This window comes from Chionomys nivalis, chromosome 4 (assembly GCF_950005125.1).
Source record: "Chionomys nivalis chromosome 4, mChiNiv1.1, whole genome shotgun sequence".
Lineage (NCBI taxonomy): Eukaryota > Metazoa > Chordata > Mammalia > Rodentia > Cricetidae > Chionomys > Chionomys nivalis.
Window position 1 is genome coordinate 110,189,796 of NC_080089.1, and position 21,172 is coordinate 110,210,967.

A 21,172-nucleotide genomic window follows, 5' to 3' on the forward strand; every position below is an offset into this window, starting at 1 on the left:
GCAAAAAGCCTTGTGGTGGTTTGAAAGAAAATGGCCCCCAAAGGCAGTGGCACTATTAGGAGGTGTGGCTTTGCTGGAGTAGGTGTGGCCTTGTTGGAGGAAGTGTGACACTGTGGAGGCAGGCTTTGAGGTCTCATAAATGCTCAAGTCCCATCCTGTGGCTTTTAGGGGGAGTGGCTCTTAGAGGGAATAGCTCTAGGGGGAGTGGCTCCTGGGGGGGGGGATGGCTCTTAGGGGGAGTGGCTCTTGGGGGAGTGGCTCCTGGGGGAGGGGGATGGCTCTTAGGAGGAGTGGCTCCTGGGGGAGGGGGATGGCTCTTAGGAGGAGTGGCTCCTGGGGGAGGGGGATGGCTCTTAGGAGGAGTGGCTCCTGGGGGAGGGGGATGGCTCTTAGGAGGAGTGGCTCCTGGGGGAGGGGGATGGCTCTTAGGAGGAGTGGCTCCTGGGGGAGGGGGATGGCTCTTAGGAGGAGTGGCTCCTGGGGGAGGGGGATGGCTCTTAGGAGGAGTGGCTCTTGGGGGAGTGGCTCCTGGGGGAGGGGGATGGCTCTTAGGGGGAGTGGCTCTTGGGGGTGGCTCTAAGAGGGGCAGGGGTGAGGTGAGGGGGAACAGGATGTTGTTGAAAGTTCCCAAGTGGTTAAAAATATATCCTAGGAGCCGGGCGGTGGTGGCGCACGCCTTTAATCCCAGCACTCGGGAGGCAGAGGCAGGCGGATCTCTTTGAGTTCGAGACCAACCTAGTCTACAAGAGCTAGTTCCAGCTTTAAGCTATAGAGAAATCCTATCTCAAAATAAATAAATAAACAAACAAACAAAAAATTAAAAAACAAACAAACAAAAAAAGAACCCTCAAGTTCCAAGACCCCACATCCTCCTGGCCTTCTCTGGCCCAAGGCTAGCTCCTCTGGTCTTTCCTCATCTCCTGCAGGCCTGGGCTCTGTTCTTGGCTCCCCATGGCAGCCTCTCATCATACACAAGTCTTCTGTCACTGATGGCTTTGTGTGCTACTGACATGCTGGGACTCGCCGGTTGGTGGATATCCCAGACACTCACAGAACCCCAGGCATGCTGACTATGACAGACCTGTGGCCTCTCTTGAAAAGAAAAGGCCTTAGCAGCAATCACCAGCCATTAAAGGTTGCCAAAAAGTCCCTGGAAGAGGCTGTCACGTAAATCCTTGAGAGTGCCCCATAAGAAGCCATCTGTGGGGTTAGGGGGATGGTCAGTGGGTAAAGTATTTACCTCACAATAATGAGGACCCAAGCTCAAACCCCCAGAATCACATCTGTAACCCCAGCATTTCTATGCCAGGCATAGGGAAAAGGCAGGGGCAGAAGAATGGCTGGGCCCACACTGGTCAGCTAGCCTGGACTACAGACAAACTACAGTGGACGACACCCAAGGTTGCCTTTTGACCTTCACATGCTTGCTGCGGAATGCACGTGCCCATACACATCCACATAGATGAAAAAGGAAGACCATGTTGCTGGGGTCCCCGCCTCAGGCTCTGCCCTCTGAGTATTCCAATCTGATTTGCAGCCTCCCAGACCAATGTCAGGCCACCAGCCCCGTGCCAGGTCCTTCCCCCACCCACTTAGCTACTCCCCTGGGGCTGAGACCAAACTGCCGACAAGAAGCAGTTTAGGGGGAAAGCGTTTATTTCCGCTTACAGTTCAGGAAGATACACTCCACTGTGGGAAAAGGGGATGGCAGCAGCTGGTTACCCCCAATTAGCTCAGGGAGCAGAGAGAGAGGAGGCTAGTACCCAGCTCACTTTCTTTCTTCCTTTCTTGGGTCTAAGGCCCCAGCCCAGGAGGGAGCCAGGCACAGTTAGGGTGGGTCTTTCTACCTCAGTTTACCTACAGAACCATCCTCATAGGCACGCCTACAGGCTTGTTTCCTAGAGAACCCTAAATCCTGTCAAATTGATGACATCCAGCCCACATGCCTGCCTAGCCATCCCTCCCTGGTGCCTGCCTAGTTGGCCTCCCTGCCACTTCCCAATCACACCTATCTCAGTGCCCTTCCTTCCAGGCACTGCTCCTATTCCTCCTTGGATCCGGAAGGCTACATCCTGAGACCTTGATGCCTCAAAGCCTTGGCTTCAGCATCACCTTCTCAGTGAGTCTGGCCTCGCTTCCCCTCATTCCAACTCCTGCTCTTCCCTGCTTCATTCTCCCCAGCCAGCATCCCACACCCAGGACACATTGGCTCCTACAAACCCATGAATGTCCCTCTTCCTGCAGATTCTAAACTGAGAGAGCAGCATAGTGGTTAACATTGAACGTCAACTTGACAGGATCCAGAATCGCCGACGAGAAGAGCTTCTGGGCATGTCTGTGAAGGAGTTCCCACATTACATTACCTGAAGTGAGAAGACCCACCCTGTGTGTGGGCAGCACCATTCCTGGGGCTGGAGCCCAGACAAAATAAAAAAGGAAGTTATCTTGGTGGTGGCGGGGCACGTCTTTAATCCCAGCACTGGGGAGGCAGAGGTAGGCAGATCTCTGAGTTCGAGGCCAGCCTGGTCTACAGAGCGAGTTTCAAGACAGCCAGGAAGGACGTGACCTAAGCACCAGCGTTCACTGTCTGCAGATGCGACATGACCAGCTATCTCAGGCTCCTGCTGCCATGGCTCCCCCACCATGATGGAATCCACCCTCCAGCTGTGAGACAGAATAAAACCCTGGCTCAGTTGCTGTGTCGGTGTATTGTCCTTGCTCCCGGACCAGAAACTAAGACGAGAAGGCTTTTTTTTCCCTTTGGGTATTCTGTACTGGACCTCTGCTGTGGGTTAAAGGCCCCTGGTGCAGGACAGGAACGTAACAACACTTAGAAGAGCAAATTAAACTAGAGCCCGCCCCTTTCTAACTCAGGGACTTGTAACTGGGCACTGAAACCCATTATGGTCTGAAGACTCAAAGGAACTGGGCCTACGTCTCCTTCTGTGCATCTACTAATTTGTCTCTCAATGGGTGCAGGCGTCGCTTGGGTCAGACCAAGTGAAGACCATCATGAGGTCCCAGGCAGCTTAGCCTTTATCTTCTGCCATCTTTCATCTTTAACAAGTGGCATGAAGGAGACGAGGTCTGGAAGACCAGAGAGACCAAAGAATTCTTCAAATATATTTATCATCTTTTAGTGTTTTTCTTACTTAAAAAATAATACTGATTTTTTTTTTAGGGATTAAAAAAAAAAACAGACCACAGAAGACTGTCTTTCTGAACATGGGGGAAACAGGAGGGGTCAGAGGGAAGAGAGATATGAACGTGGGGAGGACCGATGGGATGACGAGGAAGTATGCGTGGGCAGAAAGACAGGTGTGAACGAAGGAAGATGGCTGGGGAGACATGGCCATGAAGACGAGTGTGAGTGCAGAGAAGACAGCTGGGTGGACAGGTGTGAACACAGGGAGGGCAGGCTGGACCCTGGTTCCGTGTGGTAAAAGGGATGGTGGCCCCCCTTGCCTTTAAAAGGGGAGGCTCTGAGGTATCAACAGCCCAGGCACTTGAAGAAGGAACACGAAGAGAAGTCTCTGTAGTTGCTGTGGACTAACCAGCCTCTTCCATCTCCAGCAGGTCATCCACGTATTCCACAACCTCTCCCTGGAAGAGAGGGCAGACACATCAGGAGGGCCACATGGCAGGAAAGGCATCCAGGAGGCCACCACTGGCTGTCGGCTCTGGGAGAAGCAAGTCCCCCCTAGTGGCTCAGAGCCCAAATGACCCGAGTCCTCTCACTGAACAGAGTCTTATCTTCTACCCAGTGTGACCTCAGCGTCAAGTGACCGGCCACCCCAAAGACGACCCATTTAGGTGGTCTAGCCACCACTCTAAAAGGCTCCAGATGGTTCCCTGCTCTGGGTGTCCTACTGTCTCCCGCCAGACCCCTCAATTCTGCCTCAGGAACCGGCACTTTCTGCTTTGACCAGCAGCCCACACTTCCCATACCACCACAGCCAAACTCACTCTGAGCACATCCCTGGGACTCTCTTCAAGGAGACCCAATCTAAGGTGCAGGCCTGAGAATCATTTATTTATTTAGCAGCCCTGAGGATTGAACCCAGGGCTTTGTGCATCGCAGGTAAATGCGATACTATTGAGCTATGTCCCCAGTCCCCACTTCCTCACTGGTACAGTACTTTCATACCCAACTGGTGCTCCGTTCTCACAACTTATGGTCGCTCCTATTTCACAAAGGGCTGACGCTTCCTTCCTTTGTGGCAATGGCCATGTGAGTCAGCACGGTGAAACTCCCCTGACCCCGTCTCCCTCAGAGGTGGAGAGGAGCAGGGAAGGGGCAGCACAGAGCCACCGGGCCTGGTCCAGTATCTCCCTGAGCTTCCCCTCCCCCAGGCTCTCCCAGGATGTGAAGGGCCAGAGCAAAACCAGCTCCCAGATCTCTTCTGGCTCCAAACACAGCAAGTTCCCAGCTTTTGTACAAAGCATTTTCCAGTTCCTTCCAAAGGCATCCATCTAAATAAATTATAGGGGTATCCACAGATGGCTTCTCCATGGCCCGGATGCCCCTCCTCTCAAGGTCAGGATGCATCAAGAAGAGATATCTGCCGTACAGTAGGTAGAGTGCACGCCTGGCATGTGTCGGGTCCCCGGGTTGACCCTGGGCATGGTGGTACATGCTAGCAACACCAGCACTTGAGAGGTCTCAGCAGGAGGGTCACAAGTTCAAGGTCATCCTCAGCTACACTGCAAGCTGGAGGCCAGCCTGTGCTACATGAGACACTGTCAACACAAAACACCTCCAACAAACAAAGGGCTGGCTAGAGGAGATCCAGTCAGGGAATCGGCTGCCACAACCAAACGAACTGCTGGCAGCAAGGACAAAATTATAATAACCTGGAAGGAGAATGGGATGGGATACAGTGTCTCCAGTGTGAGGAACAAGTGAAACTCGCAAGAGGCGCAAGAAATGATGGTGTGGGAACCTGTGAGATAACTCAGTCGGTAGAGGTGCTTGCTGTGGAGCCCGACGACCTGAGTTCAATCCCTGGCCCCCACGTGATGAAGGAGAGAACCAGCTCCCTCAAGCTCTCCTCTGACCTCCATACTGGGGCTGTGACATGCCCCTGCCCCTCTCACACACATTTAAATAAGGTTTAAAAAAAAAAAAAAAAACATGGCTCAGTGAGACACACACATTCACTAGTACTTGAGACTTGGGCAGGAGAAAGGGCAGTTCAAACCTAGCCTGTGCTACATATCACTTCTGAGGCTAGTCTGGGCACATGGCAAGACCTTGTCTTTAAAAAGGGGAGGGGGGTTGGGGAGATGGCTTCATGGATAAATGCCTGTTTCTCACGCTTAAGGACCTGAGTTCTGATCCCCAGTCTGCATGCAAATACCGCCAAGGCACACGCGTTTGTCACCTCGACACTGGGGAGGACGACAGAGGAAGGCGGACCCGGGAGCTTGCCGCCTGGTCACTCTGGCTGAATGAATAGACTCCGGGTTCTGCAAGAAACTTTGCTTCAAGAAATCAGGTAGAGGGGCCAAGATGGCTCACTGGGTAAGATAATTGCCCTGCAAGTCTGGTGACCTGAATTCAATCCCTGGAACCCACACAAAGGTGGAGGGAGGGAACTGACTCCACAGGGTTGTCCTCTGACCCCCACACATGCAGCGACAAGTGCCCCCAACCTACAGCACACGCGTGTGCGTGCACATACACAGACATGGACACCTGGTGCGTATTCCAAACGCATTTCCCCCCACAGAAGAAATAGCGGCACAGCCTTGGCCTCCTAGAAAGCTGGACTTTTCCACACCAGAGCCCTGGCTTTCATTAAAACCCCCACAGCAGCTGATTCCTTGAGGGCCCTTTCTGTTTCTTGAGGGAGGACTCAGCCTTCGAGGGACTCTGACAGAGACATGAGTCATGGTCTCAGGCAGACGCGTGCAGAGCACGGAAGCTCTTACCTCATCATCATCCATTAGGTGTTCCCGGGCAAAGCTGTACAGCTCCTTCTGGAGCGTCGTCACATTAAAGAACTGCACTGCTTCCTGTCGGACACAAGCGAGAACCATCAGACAACCGGGTTTCTCGTCTGAGAACCGACAGCAAGTGGGCATGCGGTACTGGACTCCATTCAAGGGATGAAAGCGTTCACGAGCGTACATGGAAAGGTTGGACAGATGGGAATGTACCCGACACCCTGAACTAGGCAGACACGAAGGCGAATTCTATCAGACGTAGACGATATCACGGTTCTTAGCGTGGGGGAAGGGTCTGGGCGCGGTTGGTATCACGCTTGCCTGGCATGCTTGAAGCCCTGGGACCCACCCCAGGATGGCATGGACCAACTGTGGCAATGCATGGCTGTAATCCTGGAACTTGGAAAGAGGATCCAGAAGACGTTCAGAGTCATCCTTAGCAAGTTCAAGGCCAGCCTGTGCTATATGAGACCCTGTCTCAAAAACAAAACACAAAACGCTGGGAGTGCAGCTTAGCGGTAGAGCACTTGACCGGTACACATAAGGTCCTGGGTTCGATCCCCACAGCTTAAAAAAAGGAGAAACTGAGTAAATGTATGCATGTGTGTTCAGCAAGGAACTGATATGTGGAAGATTTACCTATGAAAACCTAGTCTGGGTTTCTGTTTTATTGGGACAAGGTGTTGCTTTGTAGCCCAGCCTGGCCTCACACTCACGATAGTCCTCTTGCTTCTGCATCCAGAGCGCTAGAATTACAGTCATAAGCCACTATGCCCAAAAGTGACAAATATATTTTAAGTCACATATAATTAACCCCCTGACAATAGGTATAAAGCCTCAAATTTATCTGCCAAAGGAATTAAGTGATGGTTTACCCATGAACGTCTATAACCCGGGCACTTGGGAGGCAGAGGCAGAGGCATGAGGACTGCAAATTTGGGACCAGCCTGGGCTAGACAGCAAAATTCTAAAGACCAAGGGCTGGAAGTGGCTCAATGGCGGGGCACCTGGTTAGCACATGAGAGCTCCTGGTTTCTAACACCATAAGGGGGGGGGGGGGTGCATGACAAAGTAAGTTACAAAAACAGCACGTGTAGTAGAATCCTAATTTTGTACCAAAAAAAAATGCAGGCAGGCTGAAAAGAGATGGCTCAGAGATTAGGAGCACTGACTGCTCTTCCAGAGGTCCTGAGTTCAATTCCCAGTAACCACATGGTGACTCACAACCATCTATAATGAGATCTGATGCCCTCTTCTGGTCTGCAGGCACACATGCAGACAGAACATTGTAAACATAATAAGCCGGGCGGTGGTGGCGCACGCCTTTAATCCCAGCACTCAGGAGGCAGAGGCAGGCAGATCTCTGTGAGTTCGAGACCAGCCTGGTCTACAAGAGCTAGTTCCAGGACAGGAACCAAAAGCTACGGAGAAACCCTGTCTCGAACCCCCCCCCAAAAAAAATAAATAAATAAATATTTTTAAAACAGTAAGTGCAAGCTGTGTGGATAAGTAAATACAGGGACTCAGAGAAGGAATTAAAAATCTGTGGGGGCCTGGAGAATGGCTCACTGGGTAAAGGTGCTTGCCACCAAGTGTGACCCCTTGGGTTCAATCCCTGGGACCCACATGTGGAAGGAGGGAACTGATTCTCATAAGTTGTCCTCTGACCTCCACACGCATGCTGTTGTGTGCGCAGGACCACATACATACACACGATAAATAAGTAAAAATATAAAAAAAATAAGCAGGGTATGATGGTATAAGCCTCCAATCCTAGCAGTTTGGAGGCCGAGTCAAGAGGGTCTCTGTGAGTTCAAGAACAGCCTGGTCTACACAATGACTTCTGGGACAGCCAGGGTTACAGAATCAGGGCCCGATTCAAGAGGGGCAGGAGAAACCAACGGTAACCAGAAGCAGAGAGAGTTCTTTCATTTCAGAACTGATTCTCTGTCTGAAGGGCAGGCAAGGCAGTCTCCTGAAGGTGGGAAGGAGGAAGGAAGGAGTGGGGCGCGGTCTGGGACACTCACGGCTCTGGGCTGGAAATGCTCGTCCGAGAGGCCCCACTTGTCCCTGTGGTACTGATAGTAGACCAGATTCTGCTGCATGACCTTGTCATCCTTGTCGAAGAGCAGGTAGCTGACGGCACAGGGGGCTGCGTTCTTTAGATCGTTCACTGGAACCAGAGAGAAGAGGCTAAGCAGGCAGGAAAACCATGCCCTAAAGCTCCGGGGCTACCCCAGGACCTTCCTCCAGGAAGAGACCAGGCCTAAGGTTTTCCTCCAGGCTCTCCTCTAGAAAACCCTTGACCTCAGAAGGCGGGTAGGGCACAGGCTAAAGGACACAGAGGCCTCGAGCCACCCTCAGGCTGGGCTGACTTCAGACAATCAGGGCTGGTGGCAGGAGGTGGGTCTCAAGGCCTGGGTCACACTAGGATTGAGGAAGACGGAGGCTGTTTAACTATGCATCTCCCTCTGGAGGCTGAGTTCCTGAGTCCCACCAGGCTAGGACAACAATACGAGAGGAGGTGAGCCCTCCTCCATCCAAACCATATGTGGAAGACATGATGAAGGGCTGGGGGTATGGTTCAGTCGGTAGAATGCTTTCTGAACATCCATGAAGCCCTGGCTTCCATCCCCAGCTCTCCACAAACCACACATAACAGCATATTCCCAGCACTTGAGAGGTGGAGGCAGGAGGCTCAACAGTCAAGGCCATCCTTGGCTATACAGTGAGTTTGGGGCCAGCCTGGGCTACGTGAGACTTGGTTGATAGATGATAGATAGATAGATAGATAGATAGATAGATAGATAGATGATAGATAGATAGATAGATAGATAGATAGATAGATAGATAGATAGATAGATAGATAGATGAAAAACCATTGGTAGGCCCTCAAGACAGGAAGAGTCAAAGGTTACCTTGTCCAGCCATCTCCTGCCCCACTGCTCAGAACTAGACCCCCACATCACCATCAACATAAGGACTCTGCAGAGTGGCATTGTCTTGGGAGGGAGAGGAGTCAGGCAAAGCAGAAATGAGACACAAGACCCAGGGTATTTATTCAGGCACCTTCTAAGGCCACTTCTGTTAGTTAACAAAACTCTGGTTGGCAGGAATGACCCAGCTGAAGATGGCTCAATTGTCCCACCTAGTGGTTGGTTTCCATCACGACAACTTTAAAACCTGAACTTCAAGGCTCTTCCCACACAATTTGAGCGTGAAGGTTTCAAACGTTCAATAAATGTTAATTTTTATGTACACTACCTATCTACATCCCTTGAAAGCAAAGATTTCCCAGGAAACAGGAGTCAAACCGTGAGGCTCAGGGTCTCCGCTCTAATCGGAGCCACAGGCCTCTTCGCGGATAGCATGTACATCGCCTTAATGAGCCTTCTCAGCCACCATAGCTGGTAACAGGACAGTCTTGGGACCTCATTCAAGGTCCTGCACGGGGCTACTTACACTTATAATAGGCGAACTGCAAATAGTGGTACATGGTGGCCACGAATTTCTCCACGGGGTAGCCGCCGATGACCGGGGTGAGGGTCTCCTCGCACTGAACCTTGCATTCCAGAACTTCTACGTAATGGTCTGCAAAACAGATACAAATTCTCAGAACAGTCTCAACCTCTCTCTCTCCTTCCCTCCCTCCTCTCCCCTCCCCTCCCTCCTCTCCCCTCCCCTCCCTCCTCTCCCCTCCCCTCCCTCTCTAGGGATGACACCCAAGGCCTCGTACACTCTCAGCAGTGAGTCTTCCACCACTACTAACTCAGCCCCAGCCCCTTACTACCTTCGGTCTAGCTCTGCCTGCCACACACATACAGGTAAAAGAAAAAAAGAATACATTTAAAATAAAGAACTTGGAGCTAAGGGCTGGCTCAGCGGTGAAGAGCCCTGGCTGCTCTTCCAGAGGACTCAGGTTCAGATCCCAGTACCACGTGGTGGGTCTCAACCGCCTATAATCTCTGTTTTAGGGGATCCCATCACCCTCTTTTGGCCTCCACAGGCACCGAGCACATATGTAGTCCATAGACACACACGCAGGCAAAGTACTGATAGACATAAAAACAAAATAATAAATTAAATAAATCAAGGGACATCCATCTTTAATATTCAAAGTGTCTTTAGATCAAAAGAAAATGACAAACACCTATGATAGAATTGCCAAAAGGGGCTTGGGGTAAAGAAGATGGCTCAGTAGTTAAAGAGGCCACCACCACGACTGCAGACATAAGTTGAATCCTTGGGACCCACATAGTGGGTAGAGAGAACCAACATCCACAACTTGTCATCTGACCACAAGTGTGCCACAGCGCTGGAGCCCCACCCCCTCAGCACAAAATAAATAAGTAAAAACAAAAATACAGCCGGGCGGTGGTGGCGCATGCCTTTAATCCCAGCACTTGGGAGGAAGAGGCAGGCGGATCTCTGTGAGTTCAAGACCAGCCTGGTCTACAAGAGCTAGTTCCAGGACAGGCTCCAAAACCACAGAGAAACCCTGTCTCGAAAAACCAAAAAAAAAAAAAAAAAAAAAAAAAAACTTAAAATATTTTAATGGGGGGGGGGCTGGAGAGATGGCTCAGAGGTTAAGAGCATTGCCTGCTCTTCCAAAGGTCCTGAGTTCAATTCCCAGCAACCACATGGTGGCTCACAACCATCTGTAATGAGGTATGGTGCCCTCTTCTGGCCTGTAGGCATACACACAGACAGAATATTGTATACATAATAAATAAATATTTTAAAAAATATATTTTAATGGCCAAAGAATGCTAATATGCATTAATATGAACAGCAATGGAGCTCTGTCAAGACACGATGGCTCCTCGGCAGCGAGCAGCGCCACTTTCCGAACAGTTTAAACCAGGTCGGGAGTCTAGCTCGGTGGCAGTGGGCTGGCCTGATAGGCCACAAAGGTAACAATAGCAAATTGTCAGTGCTCATGTAGCCCGGGGCTGGCTTCAAACTCCTGTGTAGCTGAGGAAGGCCTTGAACTCCTGATCCTCCTGGCTGAGACAACAGGTGCACCTCCAAGACCAGATAATGCAGAGCTGGGAGTTGAACCCAGGGCCTTGTGCACGCTAGGTAAGTTCATTAACTGAGAGCTACACCCCAAGCCCAAAATAATATAAATTCTATGTATGAAGTTGAAGGTGTGAAATGCAAAAATGAAAACCAGAAGAGAGCTTAACATATTATGGCCTCCTTTATCTAAAATAAGCACACAAAACACAAACACGGGGAAATACTTATATATGCGTAACCTTTACAGAAAAAAAAATGATAGAGGGGAGAATCTCGAGGGGCAGAGCTGGGAAGAGGAGGAGAGGCATCTAAGGAATGTGAAGTCCTTAGGTTTGGCTGTTAACATCAGGAAGTCAGGAGAGAAGGCCAGCCCTGCTCAACCAACAGGGAGAACACTAACTAAATGCTTAAAAAACAAACAGCCCTGGGCTAGGGACAGAGCGTAGGGGTTGAACATTCCTGTAGCATATGTGAGGCCCTAGGCTCAATCCCCAGAATTGCAATAAAAAAATAAATGGCACCTTCTATAAGAAAGTAAAGACATCACACATCTCTGGGTGTGACATTCTGAGGCTACTTCTAGTGCTCTAGCCAAAAAATGGACACTCCCAATAAAACTGTCAGAAACCAAATAAATCTGCTCATTTGTTTGTTTTTGTTGTTATTTTTTGAGAATGGGTCTCACTCTGTATCTCTGGTTGTCCCAGAAGTCACAGAGATCTGCCTGCCTCATGCGTCCCTGCTGCTGGGATTTTTTATTTATTTATTTTTTGTATTTTTTTTGATTTTTCGAGACAGGGTTTCTCCGTAGCTTTTTGGTTCCTGTCCTGGAACTAGCTCTCGTAGACCAGGCTAGCCTTGAACTCACAGAGATCCGCCTGCCTCTGCCTCCCGAGTACTGGGATTAAAGGCGAGCGCCACCACCACCCGGCTTCTGCTGCTGGGATTAAAGTTGAGTGCCATCATGCCCAGCCAAAATGAGAAATATTTACAAACTAATTAGCCTAAATGTCTCTAAAGGATTCTTGGTGGCCCGGCGGTGGTGGCCCATGCTGTTAACCCCAGCACTCAAGACACAGAAAGGAGGATCTCTGTGAGTTCGAGGCCAGCCTGGTCCACAGAAGGAGTTTCCAGGAGAAACCCTGTCTCAAAAAAACAAAAAGAGAAAAAGAAAGGAAAGGAAAGAAAGTTGGTAATGTAGAAAGAAGGAAGCAACATGGATGAGAAATTCTCAAGGAAGTGGAGATGGGGAGGGCAGAACGCTAGAAAATTAAAAACACAGTGAAGTCATTACCAATGATTTCAGAAGAAGGCATGGAGATAGAGAACAGGTTGAGGAAAGACTCGTTCAGATATCAATAAAGAAAAAAGCAAGCATAACCACCTCCTAAGAACTCCACCAGAGTCAAAAGCCAAACCTAAACTGAGTGCAGTGGCCCACACCTTTATTCCCAGCACCCAGGAGGCAGAGGCACGAAGATTTCTTAAGTTTGAGACCAGCTTGGTCTACACAGCCAGGCCAGCCTGGGCTACACAGTGACACCTTGTCAAAAAGAAAACCAAATGTCTTTCCTATCTTAAAAAAGGATTCGTTCCTCTTTTTCGTGGCGCCTCCTAGGCAGCTGGCTGCATGTCATCTCATCCCCTGCCACCAGCTGTCAGAAACTCATTGATGTGGATGAAGAACGCAAGCTTCATACGTTCTGTGAGAAGCACATGGCCATGGGAGTAGCTGCTGATGCTCTCGGTGAAGAGCAGAAGGGTCACGGGGTCCGACTCGGTGATAAGAATGATAAACCTGGCGGTGGCGCAGGCCTACAATCCCAGCACTCAGGAGACAGAGGCAGGCGGATCTCTGTGAGTTCGAGGCCAGCCTGGCCTACAAGAGATAGTTCCAGGACAGGCCCCAAAGCTACAGAAAAACCCTGTCTCGGAAAAAAAAAAAGAATGATAGGCAAGGCTTTCCCACGAAGCAAGGCATTTTGAGCCATGGCAGAGTGGGCCTGCTGTTGCGTATAACAGGGCATTCTTGTTATAGAGCAAGGAGAACTGGAGAGAGGAAGCACACAGGTCTGTTCGTGGACGGATTGTGGATGCCGGTCTGAGTGCTCTCAACATGGTTATTGTAACAAAAGGAGAGAAGAATATTCCTGGACTGACAGATACTACTGTCCCTTATCAGCTGGGACCTAACAGAGTTTGCAGAATCCGAAAGCGTTTTAATCTCTGTAAAGGTGATGTCCCCAGTACGTTGTCAGAGAGCCCTTAAACAAAGAAAGCAAGAAGCCCAGGACCAAAGCGCCCAAGATTCAGTGTCTCGTTTCTCCGTGTGTCCTGCAGCACAAACACTGATGTGTTGCTCTGAAGAAACAATGCACTAGCAAAAACAAGGAGGAGGCTGCAGAATATGCTAAACTTTTGGCCAATAGAATCCAGGATGCCGAAGAAAAGAGCCAGGAATGGACTGCGGAGAGACGTAGGCTGTCCTCGCTGGGGACTTCTGCTCCTAAGTCTGGGTCCAAAAAAAGAAATCTTTAAGGGTAACAACTAACTAGTCATACCTTGGGGGGAAAAAAGTGTTCCTCAGATGCCAATCAAGGCTCCTGGCGCACAGGCCCCGCCCACCACCAACCTGCAATGGACAGGTAGAAGTCCTTGAAGTCCTTAATCTCCCTGGAGCCTTCACAGGCTGCCAGGCACTCATAAAAGGCTTTCAGGAAGTCAGGGAGCGCCAGCTCCATGTCCGTAATGGACGTCCTCCAGTTCTCCCCATTGTAGGCCCGCACCGCACGGACGAACAGGTTCTGGAACGCAAGGGGATGCAGTAAGCCCCCTCCTGGCAAGCAGGAGACACGCTTGTCCCTCCCAAAGAATCATGACCCCTACGGAGCCATGCTTCATCAGCCCTGGATGACCCTTGACTCGGTACAAACCAGGAACCGTGTACACGAGTGTGGATCTGCCTATACACTCACCAGAGGTACGTTCTTATAAAAACAGGACCCAGGGTAGCCCGCGCTGACTTCAAACTCCCAGAGCAGCTGAGAATGACCTTAACCACTTTTTTAAAAACTTATTTTCACAGTCTATTTAGTGTGGACTTAAAGAGTCAGATAACAGTTTAGGAGACATTTCTCTCCCTGTGAGTCCTGGGGATCAAACTCAGGCTCGGCAGCAAAAACCCTTACCCAGTGAGCCATCCTGCCAGCCCAAGAAATCACAGGCATATACCATCATACCCTGTTTTATACAACACTGGGGGCTGAGCTCGGGGCCTTGTGAGTCTAGGTGAGCACTCTACCAATTGAGCTATACCCCAGCCCAAATCACTATATTTCTTCTTTAGTTCAACTTAAAATACTGCAAGTATTTGACAATGAAACCAAAAATCAAACCAAGGAAACAGTAAAAGAAATCAGATCAATGATTCCCAGGAGTCAAGGGCTGGGTGACGGCCAGGAGGAAACTTGTCAGGCTGGTGACAAAGAAACTCCTCGCCGTGCTCTCTGTAGCCGTCACATGACACGTGAAGCTGTCTCCGATCACTGAGTTATGTAAAGTTCATTAACGCTTAGACAAAAGGGCATGGTGGTGCATGTCGTTCAGCCAGGCTTTGAACCTGCAGCCGTCATCAATGCCTCAACCTCCCAAGTGCTAGGATTACAGGCAAAACCACCATGCCCAATTTGTTGATTTTTCTTCATGGGAATTTTGTGCTCAGCCAGTTTCCTACCATCATAACTAATAAATATCACTGAAAACAACAAGAGCATTCTTTAGACATCAGCATCTGGGCCAGCAAGAAAGCTCAATAGATAAAGGTACTTGCCACCAAGCCTGAGGACCTGACTTCAAATCCCAGACCCCCCTGGTCAAAGAAGAGAACTATACGTTGTCCTCTGACCTCCACATAAGCTCGCTTGCCCCACCCCCTCTCTCTCCCCTCTCTCTCTCTCTCTCTCTCTCTCTCTCTCTCTCTCTCTCTCTCTCCACACACACACTTCTCTTCTCTCTTTAAATAATTAGAATGTAATTAAAAGGAAAAACGATGCTAGTTGCTCCCCGAGACATGCCCCTTTAACATATCCTGTTGCACCAACTTTGGGGTGAAGCCAGCAGGTACCTCGTATGACTTGGTCTCCAGGTCTTTAATGTGGTCCTCAGCTCCAGGCAAGCTCTTGTAATACGCCATGTTTCTCTTCATCATCTCATCGTCAGGGTGCTTCAGAAGGTAGGTGTGAGCCGCAGCGATGGCCTTCGGGAGGTCATTGGCCTGAGCGCACAGCGAGAGGGTCACGGTTCAGACGCCTGCTGGACCTTGCATTTTAGAACTGAGAGCTTCATTTCAGCTCTTTCTTCCTTCCTCTCCCCCTCTCTTTCTCTCCTTCCTTTCTCTTGACCCAGTCTTAAGCAGCTCAGGGTGGCCTCAAGGCTGAGGATGACCTTGAACTTCTGACCTCCTGTCTTTACCTCCCCAAGTGCTGGGATCACAGGCATCCAGGAATACAGCCAGTTTTATGTGTTGATGAGGCTCAAGCCCAGGACTGTTGCAAGCCAGGCAAGTACTCAACTGGCTGATCTACAGTCCCAGCCTCTTCAGGGAGCCCTTTGGTTCCTTCTTACCAAATAACACTTCTGGGGGCTGGAGAGATGGCTCAGTGGTTAAGAGCATTGCCTGCTCTTCCAAAGGTCCTGAGTTCAATTCCCAGCAACCACATGGTGGCTCACAACCATCTGTAATGAGGCCTGGTGCCCTCTTCTGGCCTTCAGGCATACACACAGGAAGAATATTGTATACATAATAAATAAATAAATATTTAAAAAAAACAACAACAACAAAAAAAAACACTTCTGGTTAAGAGGTCAAGACCTATCAAGACCTGGGCCAACCATTCTGATGAGCCTTTGTTCCCAGAAGGTGACCGTGCGATGACTTCATTATGCCTTTCCTCGTTTACTGTCCACGGTTCCCACCATCCTGGCCCAGGAGGATGGCCTATTGGCACTGACAGCAGTCCCCAGGCTCTCTGGCTTCCACAGGGGTCCCCCAGGAGGAGCCCAATGGGAAGCTAAAAGGGAGGAGTGTATTCTCTCCCATCTTCTGGCTCTCTCCCTGCGGTCACCCCTGACTGCAATGGTCTCAAACCGAAGGTCACAGATCCTGTCAAGGTGGCCTTCTCTACGTGGTTACTCCTCCCGACTCCTAAGTAACTGCTCACTCCCTCGCTCCTTCCAGCCAAGGGTTGGGTACAACTGAGTGGCTCTACGCTGGGGGATTAAAAATCCCTTGTGGGTCCCTGCACCTGCACCTGCACGCACTTCGAGAAACAACCGTCTTGATAAATTTTCCTCACATCATATCTTCTGAGGCAACCTTGTCAAGCACTGTTTCCAGATCTCTCACAGAACCGTCTGCCTCCCTTCTCAGGGACCCCAACTCCCTCTCTCTGGCTCACCTACTTCACAAATACTCCACAATATTCGTGAGGCATCTCCTATAAGGAGGCACTGTTTTCAGAGATCAGGTCGGTGACAGTTAGTTCATCCAGAGTCTGCAGGAACAGGCAGGTCCGGAGCCCTGGGTTTACAGCTGACCACATGATCAGTATTACCAGGACAGGCAGGTGTGCCAGGGGGTGGGGTGGGGACCTTAGGCGACAGTGTGATAATAAACCTCCATCGCAGACGTGATGGAGTCTAGTACCAGAACCATGAGGACACGAGCCTCTCAGCATGCCATTCTACAGCCTGGGTTCCCAGACTTAAAATAGGGAAGGTGAGCTGATCACCGGCATGCATTTCTCTCTGCCTCTTGACTGGGGACACATTGTGGGCAGCCACCTCATGCATTGATGCCTTGACTTCCCCCCATGATGTCAAACTGTGAGCCAAACAAGCCTTCCTTAAGGTATTTCTGTTGGGCACTTCGTCTCAGTAACCAGAAGAGCAACTAACACAGGCAGGCAGATGGTGATGAGCCAGCTTCCCTGTGGGGACACATTACAGCCTGAGAGTTCCGTGTTGACAGAATCCTGGCAGAGGGAAGGGTTCCCATCATGGGTGCAGATAAGGCCTCCTTCAGCCTACCAAAGGAACACTCTGAGGCAGGGATTGTGGTTAGGGTGAGAGATAGACAGACAGACAGACAGATAGACAGACAGAGACAGAGAAAGAACTTGTGAGACCCATCAAATTCTTGAGAATAAGGTTAGAAAAGGTGACATCCATCTGTACCAGAATGCCCCTAAATTTGAAGCAAGTCATCAGATACAACGGTGGTTTCCCGTGGCGAGGGGGTGGGTGGACAGGAGGGCAGGCTCTCAGGTGTTGGCTGCCACCTAGAGAATGACAGTGTGGCCTGTGGCTGATAGGACTTGGGCGGAGGCCTAGGCTGAGGTACAAGGGCCAGCAAGAGGGCTCAGTGTGTAAAGGTGCTTGCCACCAAACTGGGTGACTAAGTTTGATGCCTGGAGCTGACGTGCTAGGAGAGAGCAGGTCCTAACATGCTGTCCTCTCTGACCTTCACACACGAGTGTGTGCCCCTTGTGCGCACACACACATAAACACACACACAATAAATGAATAAAAGCAAAACATAAATTATCTTTAACCAGAAAAAGCAGAAACTGGGTTTTAGAAGTTTTCTCTCGGCCACGCTCTGTGAAGGCCCAACAAGCTGAGGCCTTTCTGTCCAGCAACTGGGATTCCAACCTCCCAAGCAAGGACTTAAAGGGCAGAGAACTGCAATTTGTAGCTATTTTTAGCAGGCAATCACAGGCAGAAGTTAAGCAGCCATAAAGAGGAGGCAGTGAACTGTGTGCGTTAAATTCTAACAGAGAAGGAACAGAGACGAGCCTGGCGAACCACAGGGCAGAGACTTCTGTGAGCAGAGAGGAGCCTGTCCCCAAAGACCAGGCCACATTATGAAGCCCTTTCTCCAGTTCCAGGTACTTTGCTGGGGCATCCCGAGACATATTTGCCACCTTAGAAGAGGCTGCGACAATTTTCACAGGGGCTGGGAGGGGCGGCGTGTACAGGAGGTATGCAGGCAGGAGGATGAAGAATTCGCCTCAGCCTCAGCTGCAGACCAAGTTTGAAGCCAGCCCAGGTTACATAAGACCATGCTTCAAAAAGAGGGGGGCAAAGGAATTTTCATGTCTAAGATGAGGGAGGAAGGGCAGTGTTGTGAAACAATCTTTCTGTACACTGGGAACTTGTGTTGCACTCATTGGTTTAATAAAGAGCGAAATGGCCAATAGCTGGGCAGGAAGAGGTTAGGCGGGACTTATGGACAGGAAAAAAAGAGTGTGGGGAAGAAGAGCAGAATCACGAGGAGAGGCAAAGTAAGAGGAATATGACATACCACATGGTAGAGCATAGATAAGAAATATGGGTTAATTTAAGATGTAAGAGCTAGGGCTGGAGAGATGGTTCAGAGGTTAAGAGGTCCTGAGTTCAATTCCCAGCAACCACATGGTGGCTCACCACCACCTGTAATGAGATCTGGTGCCCTCTTCTGGTGTGCAGGAAAAACACAGTATACATAATAAATAAATAAATCTTTTTTAAAACAGATGTAAGAGCTAGTTAACCACAAGCCTAAGCTATTGGCTGATCTTTCACAAATAATTATAAAGTCTCTGTGATGTGTTTTGGGGAGCTGGCGGTTCCAAAGAAAAACTCCACCTACAGGGCAGGATTTGGAGAGCTTGGGAAGAGCTGTGTGGAAGAACCTGAGGGAAGGAGATTGGAGCCATTATCTCAGTGGGGAAGGGCACTCAGGTTGCATTGGGTGGCTCCCAACTTCCTCTAATTCTAGCTCCATGGTATTCGCTGCCCTCTTCTGGCCTCCAAAGGCATTCACACATATGTGGCATGGTACACACACATAGAAAAATATAAACAAAGAAAAAAATTTTAATTCAAAGCATTGATGCTCAACGTTGAAGGAAAGGCTGATCTAGAAGAGGCCCGATACGGGATGTTGCTGGTGGGTGCTCAGAAGGGTGGGCTGGGAGAGGCAGGGTGGGGCTCAGTGGAATAAGGTGGAATCTGGGGGTGGTGTGGAGGGAGACTTGGTGAGGTGGGGCTCAGGGGCAGCCTGGAGGCAAGGCTCTGTGGAGCCGACCCTACTGCAGAGGTGGAGAGGTTAGGAGGTGAAGTGTGGCTCCGGGAACTGGTAGGAACCTCAACTGGGCGGGGCTCAGCTGAGGTGGGTTTTGGGACAAGATGGGGACCCTGATCAGTGGGACACGGTTTGAGAGAGGGTGACTGTGGGGAGGACCCTCAGCGGAACCGGAGTGTGACGGGAGGGCGGGGCTCGAATGGGGCGGAGCTCCGCTGAGGGGCGGAGCTATCCGGACTGCAGGCCTGCTGGGCGGGGCTTGGAGTGGAGCGGGAGTGGTTTGGAAGCTGGGTCAGCTAGGCGGAACTTAAGGGGGGGGTCTGTTCTAAATTCAGTCGGAAGGGGCTCGGGTGGGTGGGGCTCAGGGGCAGGGCCATGAGCTCACGGGGTGGGGCTTGAGTTTGTGGGCGGGGCTCCGTGGGACGGGGCTCTGGGTGGGGCGAGAGCACATACCTTAAAGTAAGCGAACTGCAGGAACTTGTAGGGCTCGCGCTGCTGAAAGTCGGCCAGCACCGCGCGGCTGGGCTGCGACTGACGGAAGGCGGGCAGGCCCTGCTTGCAGCGCTTGAGACACTGCGCCCGGCGCAGCACGCTGCCGAAGAGGCGCAGCTCGGCGTGGCCGGCAGCGCCGGCGGGCATGGGAGCGGGCGTAGCCGCGCTGCAGTTGCGGTGGCAGAAGGCCTCGCTGTCGCGCAGCAGACGGTGCAGCCGCAGGCTCACCTCTAGGTAGCCCACGCTCTCGGCCCAGTGCTCGCCGCTGTACTGGTCGAGCGCGTGGCGGTAGGCCGACTCGAGCGGCATCAGCTCGTCCCGCGGGAAGCTGCGGAAGCTGTAGCGCTCGTACTGTGCGCGCCCCGGTGGCAGCGCGCACCCGGCACTCAGCAGCACCAGCAACGCGGCCGCAGGGCTGCGGGACCCCATCGCGCGTGGCCCGATGACCCGAGCCTGAAGCGGAGGACGCGCGACGCGGCAGGCCCGGGAGCGGAGGCGGGGACGCCGACCGTGGCCCGCCCCGTCCGGCAGGCCTCCCCGCCCGGGGACCGAGATGGGTGTGTCTTGGGGAGGCGCTCAGCCCTGGAGTCAGAGGTGGAGAGGAGAGGAGAACCTTAGGGAATTCCAGGCCAGCATGGGGTACATGGGACCCCATCTCTGAAAGGAAAGAAAGTTTGCAATCACTTGAAGGATGTATGGGCCGCGCACCGCTAGTTTCTTGTTCAGCACATCCGGATTGGGGTGCGTTTTCTTTTTTTCCACTGGGTCTCCTTGCTGTAGCCCAAGCTAGCCTTGAACTCACTGTTTAGTCCGATTGACTTTAAATTTGCTCCTGTCCTCCCGCCTCCCCACTGCTGAGATTCACAGACATTCGCCACCACGCCTGCCCTGAACAACTGAGGCTGCGGGATTAGAGACCACACTGTGAATAGCAATGCTACTAAACTAAGATTTTAAAAGATGTTTCATAGATAAAATTAATAAGAATGCCGGTGGCTCTTTGTAAATCGTGTGAGATGTCAGGTTGAGGATGCATTGCATATAAGGCGGAGTACGCTGGAGAAATTTGTGCATGAGCAATGATAAAGACAGTAATTTTTTTAAAAAAAAATCTTTACATTTTTTGAAGTAATTTACAGCAAAGGTGCAGGGACAGAATCCAAAATTCCTATATATTCCTCTTCATGAAAATTTACAAAATTGACGGCACACCTTTAATCTCGGCACTCAGAAGGCAAAGCAATGAATCCCTGGGCTCCAGGCCAGCCCAGGCTACATAATGAGACCTAGTCTAAAACAAACAAACAAACAAAAACCCAAAATTTATTTAGAGCTTTGAGATTAGCAGCTAAAGGCATTTGTTACCAAACCTGAGTTCAATCTTAGGCTACACGCTGGAGAAACAGAGTCAATGTTCCGGGTTGTCCTTTGACCTCCACACGCGTGCTGTGGTACCTGAGTGCTCTGTTCCGAGTCGGGGCCAGAATGATGCTCTTTGGGAGACTCCTCTAGAAGACTGATTAAGACAAACGTTCCTTTTCCAAACCACATTGTCTGTGCTAGTCAATAAACAGATGGCCATTG

General features: G+C 50.8%; 2 protein-coding genes across 2 annotated transcripts in view; one reads left to right on the top strand and one right to left on the bottom strand.

Moving 5' to 3' along the window:
- Positions 1–1,754: 1,754 nt before the first annotated feature.
- Crtap (cartilage associated protein) lies at positions 1,755–20,082 on the bottom strand. The gene is made up of 7 exons (XM_057767025.1): positions 19,550–20,082; positions 15,095–15,244; positions 13,604–13,775; positions 9,412–9,540; positions 7,977–8,122; positions 5,935–6,018; positions 1,755–3,603 (listed from the first exon to the last, which is right to left on the bottom strand). The coding sequence occupies exons 1-7, from the start codon at positions 20,015–20,017 to the stop codon at positions 3,550–3,552; spliced, it is 1,203 nt and encodes a 400-aa protein (XP_057623008.1). The 5' UTR covers positions 20,018–20,082; the 3' UTR covers positions 1,755–3,549.
- The window catches only part of Glb1 (galactosidase beta 1), a 93,199-nt gene continuing 89,915 nt past the window's right edge, over positions 17,889–21,172 (top strand). The window contains exon 1 of the mRNA XM_057767022.1: positions 17,889–17,918. Within this exon, the coding sequence (XP_057623005.1) occupies positions 17,895–17,918 (24 nt within the window). The 5' untranslated portion in view covers positions 17,889–17,894. The remainder of the gene's footprint in view (positions 17,919–21,172) is intronic.

Coding starts and splice junctions, on each gene's coding strand:
- Crtap (XM_057767025.1), bottom strand. CDS start 20,017: ATGGGGTCCCGCAGCCCTGCGGCCGCGTTGCTGGTGCTGCTGAGTGCC. Junction 13,776..15,094: donor TGGAGACCAAGTCATACGAG/GTACCTGCTGGC, acceptor CTTGCGTTCCAG/AACCTGTTCGTCCGTGCGGT. Junction 6,019..7,976: donor AGCATTTCCAGCCCAGAGCC/GTGAGTGTCCCA, acceptor TGTGTCCGACAG/GAAGCAGTGCAGTTCTTTAA.